Below are 7,427 nucleotides of genomic sequence, written 5' to 3'. Positions count from 1 at the left end.
AAATTCAGATAAATTGAAATCATGTAACTTTTCTTATCATAATGCAATAAAAGTTTTAAAAAAAGAAAACATTATTATTCCCACTAATAACTAAATCTCCCTTTAATACCTATTTTCTGAATATATAACATAAATAATATATTGGTGTTATGTGTATGTATATACACACATAATATATATAATATTATATATGTATATATAATTGTTGAGTATCTTAAATTAGAAAAATTACAAAATAAAAAACCAAAAGCCACAGGGCTTTGGTATTAAAAAATTGTTACATATCAACCAACCAGACCCCCTCCCAGAGCTCCCAGGGACAAAACCACCAACCAAAGAGTACACACGGAGGGACTCATGGCTCCAGCCGCCTATGTAGCAGAGGATGGCCTTGTGGGGCATCCAAGGGAGGATAGGCCCTTGGTCCTGTGCAAGCTCTACACCCCAGTGTAAGGTGGGCACTGGAAGGAGACTACAGTGAATTAGACTCCCATGGTAGAAAAGATGTCTTCAAAGTGGAAAGGGGGGTCCAGATGCAACAGCTTCTCAAGCCCTCTCTCTTCACTCAGGATCATGGTAGGTGGGGGAACAGCCTCATAGAAGCAGGGGGAGGAGGGATGCAATAGTTTCCACGGAGGGAAACTGGGACGGGGATAACATTTGAAATATAAATAAAGAAAATATCCAATAAAAAATAAAGAATTGTTATATTTGTTGGGTATGTAGATGTCAATATAGTTACATAGAAAAATATACTTCCTTATCAAAACACCTATCTTTACTTATTTAGAAATAAAATGGGATGTGTTTATTTATTTCAGAAAACTTAGTTACAATGTGGGGATGCTTAGTGGAAACCACCTGGACCACACAGCAGTCATATCAACCTAACATGAGTAAGGCCATCAAAAACATTCTCCACCCCTGACATTAAGAATTTCTGCCTGGACAAACACAAACACAGTTCTAAACACAGACTGCTGACCAATAAGATCCTATTCAGAAAAGCAATAGTTGAACTTTGCATACCAATACACAACTAGCAGAGAAATGGGTTTAAATATATCAACAATTGGGCTAGAGAGGCTCAACCACTAAAGGCTAAAGTTCACATCCAAAATGTATCAACATTTACAACAAACATTTATTGCATCAAACTGTCTTTAAAACAAATTTCTTGTGTTCAGTCTAGTTCTCAAGAGTTAATCATCTTAACATATAATAAAAAATAGACAACATTATCTATAGAAATGGGCAAATTCACAATCATACTGGGATATTTGTAATTCCCCTGACAGGATACTTTTAAATAGTTATCATCAATAAAGGAACATTAAAAAAACAGGAGAGAAATAGAAGATTTAGTTTGTAGGTCATAAACAGAACATAATATTCAGTAATTGATATCAATTATTTTTAGGCATACATAGCACACATAAAAAAAAAATCAAACTGTATTCAATCTAGATCCAAAGACAAATAAATTTCAATCCTGAAATTATAGAATACTTCTTTGATCATGATGTAGTTAATTCAAAAATCATAAACAAAATGACACCCAGAAAACCTTTACATCTGAAAATTAAAACACATTAAGTAACTCCCAGGTCAAGCAAAAGTTGTGACAGAAATGAGAAAATCATGAGCAATGGTCATGAAAGAACTGTGTCTAAAGTGATAGGGCATAGATGAAGCAACCAAGTTTATGGCTGTAAATATACACAATGTGGAGGGGAGGGGCAGTAAACCAATGAAAACCTCAGGCCAGCAGAACAGCAAATAAAGTAAAATGAAGAAAGTTGAGTGTTTTAAAGAAGACGAGAAGTGAAACAACCTTGTCAGTGAAAAGATCAATAGGCAAACTGGGTTCTCAAAATGAACTAATTAAACTGAAATAAACATCTTGAAGGCTACTGTGTTTAGGGCTAGAGAGGGGGTGAGGATGATGATGATGATGCACAAGAGCAGGCCCAGCTGAGGTAAAATGGAACATTACAATAGCTATACAAAGTTAAAAGCGAACATGAACACATCATAAACAACTCAATGCCAGCTAATGTGAAAACCAAAGAGAAACAAACTCCTTGAAGAATGTATCTTGCCAAAGAGAAACAGAACTTGTACTTGTAGTACTTGTAATAGTACTACTGAAACCTAATAAGCACCGTCTCCCTTCAGCAAGTCTCCAGGCCCAGAGTTTTATCCAAGAGTTTCATCAAATAGTAAGGAACTAATGATAGCAGCCCTACATGACCACCTTACGGTCTCTCACAACTAGACTGTGGCATACTGTAGATGCTCATGTAAATGTTTCCTTCACCTTTCTCTTAACCCCAGCAGCAAATAACTGCAAGATGAAGTCTGATAAATTAAAAAAGTGAATCCACGATTGCATGGAAACATTACTACATGACCTTCTAATCCCTATGATATACTTAAAGTATAATTTAGAAATAGATTAACATCAGTCCAGTCAACATACTAGGATGATGAAAGGGGCTTAGGAGCAGCCACCACTAATTAAAGAGCTAGTGAAAATCCATGGCTTCTTGGGAAGGAAGAGATAGTTTTCTTAAGAGCTGGTCCCTGATAGGTCCCACTCCAGTGGATGCTAGCACAAAATTGAATCAATGGATTTTTTTTTAAAGGACATGAAGTTAGGAGAGGTTAGGGAATTAGGGGGTGCAGATGGGGAGGTAGACCTCAGATGAGTTAGTGGGAATAGTGAAGAATGAAAATTAACAAAATATATAGTATGAAAGTCTCAAAGAATCAATAAAAGAAACACCATTTTCACAAGAAGGGATATATGGCTGTGTCTGGAGGGAGGAAATGGAAGAGGGAAATAGTGCAATTATACCATAATTTCAAAAAACAAAAAATAAAAAATAAACACAGTTTTAAAACACTGGAGGAGGGAGGGGTTGGGGAGATGTCTCAACAGTTAAGAGTACTTGCTGCTCTTCAAGTGGACCTTGTTTTGAGTCCTAGCACACACATAGTGGTTCACAATTATCTATAACTCCAGTTCCAGAGAACCTGATAATTCTCGTCTGGCTTCTGGGAACACTAAGCATATACATGCAGTGCACAAATATACATACAATTTTTAAAAATTAATTAAAAATAAATATAGCAGAAGGCTGGTTTTGACTAAATGCACACCACATAAGCTCACACATATGCTGCTTAAAGTTATCAAAATGGAAAGCTGAGATGTATAAAATTTACAATTCCTTCTAACTTATTTTGTCCTTTTTCTTCCTACCTAAAATATCAAAAATTCTAATGATTTTACTTTAAAAAAATTCTTTATCACAAATAATTTTTTATCTCCTAGTAGAAAATGTTTACTTGCTAGTAGAACTACCAAGAAATTAAACCACTCAAATAGAGAGCTTTGTATTTTGGAAAATGGTCTCTGACAACTGAGAGATATAGTTTAACCTGCTACAAAGTATCAGGTCCTCCACACACCCATCTGAGTCTGTGCTGAAATGAAAAGCTGACTACATCAGGAGAAAACAAAACTGCTTTGAGTAATTAATAGAACAAGACACAACATTGATTTTCTTCTTATCTTCAGTGAAGACTGGGTTCTGCTTAGAAGGCAAGAGCAAAGAATACATGAATACATTAGAAATGGTGATCTGTGTATGTAAAGACTCTAGAGGAAGTCTCACCTTGACGACAGTCACATCCATGCCAGATAGATGTAAAATTGGGGCAGCATTTTTTTCAAATAGAGTTCTGGCTTTGCTGTAGACAAAGGGGAAGAAAAGCACAATATTTTAAGACACATTCTCAAGCTGAGAATAAAAAAATGTAACCATGTGCCCTAGAGAACACAGACTTCCTTTATTTGTTCAAGAATAGGAAGTTCAACAGTGAGTTACCATAGAGAGAAAAATAGTTTGTCCCTTGTCTCATACAATCAGCTTGTATACATCTGGGAAGCTACATTCTTTATAGCAACAATGAGTAGTAGATATAGCTCCACTCAAAATAACAAAGCTTGATCTTCGCAGAATTCCCAGTGCCAGATACAGCAACGGAGCAGATAAACCACGACATGAAGCAGGGCTTGTCTGACCAGCTCACACTCTCACAGCATGTCTGTCTGTTACTGGAACTAACTTATATTCTCCTACAAGTAGCAGAGGTATTTACTGTAACATTCTTTATGAGGCTCAGGGGAACAGAAAAGATTTACTTAATCCTTTACTAATCATATGCTCTTCTAGAAAAAGATACATTTTTTTTTTAAGTTTAAACACTAGGGGTCATTCCAAATCTTTAAACTTGTAGAGACAGGTCAAAAGTATTTCTTTAAGAGCTGAATTTTTACTAGGAAAGGAAAAGCAAAAGGTATCTATTAGGATAGATGACTAACAAGGATAGTTAATGTAAAGCCAGTCTACATCTCCCAAGCACAGAATCCCATCTTTATTTCGCTAGCACTTGATATACATCTATCCATCAGCAATGTTTTCAACAGCTTTCAAAACTGGCTTTAGGGACTACTCAAGAAACTTACAAAACCAGATATCAATCTTCATTAATTCTTGAATCCGCGCCAACTTCTAGGATTACAGATGGGATATTTCAAAGGTACTCACTAAGTAAACGAAGGATTAGTACACAAATGAATGAGGGAATCAATCTCTTCCAATGGTAGAGGTAAATTCTGAGGAGAGGCTGTGACACCTTTTTGGATGGGCTTGTGCACTTCTCACGAACAATACTCCAATACTACACTCCAGTCCAATGCAGTTTCAAGACAGTCCAGGAATCAAAGGCAGAAGTGGCAAAGTCTCTCCACACAAGTGGCAAGTGGCAGAGTTGAAATCAAATCAAACTTCTCTCTCTCTCTCTCTCTCTCTCTCTCTCTCTCTCTCTCTCTCTCTCTCTCACACACACACACACACACACACACACACACACACACAAACAGTATTAAAACATCTAACTTCTATGTACATTTTCACTTAGCTATCTTACTGAAATACAATTTCCTTAAAAAACAATGATGCATGCTTTGCCTTTAAGAATATGTATTTTTAAAGATTGATTGATTTATTTAATGTATGAGTGTACACCTGTGTGCCAGAAGAGGGCATCAGATCCCATTACAGATGATTATGAGCCACCATGTGGTTGCAGGGAATTGAACTCAGGACCTCTAGAAGAGCAGCCAGTACTCTTAACCATGAGCCATCTCTCCAGCCCCTTTCTTAAGTATATTTATCTGACAGATTCAAAGGCAGCTAATGAGGAGTACTTAACAGCTGAGCACAGAAGACATTCACCATCTTTACTAAAAAAAATAAGATGGCAGCATAACAAACAGTCCTTACCATGAACTACATAGAAACTGAGAAGATGGTAGCTCCCTGAACCATCAGTCCTAACTGAGAATATTTGTAACATAACAAACAGTCCTTACCATGAACTACATAGAAACTGAGAAGGTGGTAGCTCCCTGAACCATCGGTCCTAACTGAGAATATTTGCCACCCATCAGAACGAACATGAAAGCAACATGGGAATGAACTGCCTCTTTCCCCCTCACCATGTTTGCACCTGACCCAGGAAAATAGGTGAAGGTAGGGGCACTGCAAGAGATGGAATGGTTAGAACAGAGCAGCTGGGAGCAGATCAGATCTATTTCCAAAACAAACTTCTGATGAAGTCTGACTCTGACCTATCAATCATAACAGAGCTGTGCCTCCTGTGAGCTTAAGGAAAACAACCTGAGCACTAGCTGTTCATTCGCATCATTGTAGGATGCCACTGGTTCAGGAAATCTCTAAAATAAAAGCAAAAAGACTTTTCTTCAGATTGAAAAACAAGTGTTGCCAGAAAGAAATACATTATTTATTACATAATTAAGGGTGCAATAGCACCAGGCCTGAATAAAAACTTTATGTACTTACAGCAATTTCTACACTCAGGCACCATACAAGATAATTACTTCTTTAATGTATTATTTATTAACAGTAAACACATAGTTACCTTGTTTCTTAAAGTTCTCCTGAAGTTTTAAACCAGTCCTACATAATGAGATAGCTGTACAATAAATTATACATTATATGTTAGTGCACAGCCACAATGACAAAAATGGAGCCATTAAACAGTAAAAGCTTTAAAACAAAAGGTGTTGGGGAGTTTTAGAGCTTTGTGTCCCAGATGTATTCAGGGACCCACCTTGCTATAGGAGGTCATCTGTGGCTGCACCTTTGCCTACGTTTAAATGAAGTATTACACTTCCAAACAAGAGCCTGCTTTAATTCTAAAAATGTAAGCAGGGGCTGGAGTGATGTCTCAGTGATGGTTAAGGCTGGCTGAACAAGTTCAGGTGTGAAGACCTCGAGTTCAGATCCCTGAGATCCACATAAGCACCCAGTGGATGTGATGGCCAGCTGGGCCTCTGAAGACAGGGACAGGGATCTCCACAGCAAGCTGGTTAGGGACAGCAGGCATGATATGGCAAGTTCTGAGATGTACTCTGAGGCTTTACCTCAGTGAGTAAAGTGGAAAAGCAACCGAAGATCAACCTCAGGCCTCTATATGCACGAGCACACATACCTCCCATACACACACTGGTGGAAAAAGGAAAAAATAATCCTTCCAGGACATACAGTTATGTATAAAATGTAAGCACCTAGCTCTCTAAAAAATTAAGTTGTGAATATTAAAACAATATGGGCTGGGAAAAAAGCAAAAATAGCAGCCAAAACTGAACAACAGCAAAACCCACAACCAAGGACTTATTGGTAGCTAGAACATATAATTCTATTGTAAGGAAATTGCCAAAACATTTTCACCAGAAATTAAAGATTTCTAAAGGACAAGCACATCAAACAGCTGTCTTTAAAGAAGGGCAAAAGGAGGTGTACTGGCAGGTTTTGTGTCAACTTGACACAGGCTGGAGTTATCACAGAGAAGGGAGCTTCAGTTGGGGAAGTGCCTCCATGAGATCCAGCTGTGGGGCATTTTCTCAATTAGTGATCAAGGGGGTAGGGCCCCTTGTGGGTGGTGCCATCCCTGGGCTGGAAGTCTTGGGTTCTATAAGAGAGCAGGCTGAGCAAGCCAGGGGAAGCAAGCCAGCAAGGAACATCCCTCCATGGCCTCTGCATCAGCTCCTGCTTCCTGACCTGCTTGAGTTCCAGTCCTGACTTTCTCTGGTGATGAACAGCCATGTGGAAGTAAGCTGAATAAACTCTTTCCTCCCCAACTTGTGTCTTGGTCATGATGTTTGTGCAGGAATAGAAACCCTGACTAAGACAAATTGGTACCAGCATACTGGGGTATTCCTGTGACAACCTGACCATGTTTTGGGGAGGACTATGGAAGGATTTTGGAACTTTGAGCTAGAAGAGCCACTGATTGTTAAGAACTCTGTGGGATGTTCTGTAGGAGCTTGG

General features: G+C 38.2%; 1 protein-coding gene across 3 annotated transcripts in view; it reads right to left on the bottom strand.

Annotated features, from left to right (window-relative positions):
* The window catches only part of Agk (acylglycerol kinase), a 94,887-nt gene that overhangs the window by 39,240 nt on the left and 48,220 nt on the right, over nucleotides 1–7,427 (bottom strand). For all 3 annotated transcript variants that reach the window (XM_031381644.1, XM_031381641.1, XM_031381643.1), the window contains exon 5: nucleotides 3,684–3,759. In XM_031381644.1, coding sequence (XP_031237504.1) covers nucleotides 3,684–3,759 — 76 coding nt within the window. The remainder of the gene's footprint in view (nucleotides 1–3,683; nucleotides 3,760–7,427) is intronic.

Source organism: Mastomys coucha, unplaced genomic scaffold (genome assembly GCF_008632895.1).
Source record: "Mastomys coucha isolate ucsf_1 unplaced genomic scaffold, UCSF_Mcou_1 pScaffold20, whole genome shotgun sequence".
Classification (NCBI taxonomy): domain Eukaryota; kingdom Metazoa; phylum Chordata; class Mammalia; order Rodentia; family Muridae; genus Mastomys; species Mastomys coucha.
This window is presented reverse-complemented; position numbering and strand designations above follow the sequence as displayed.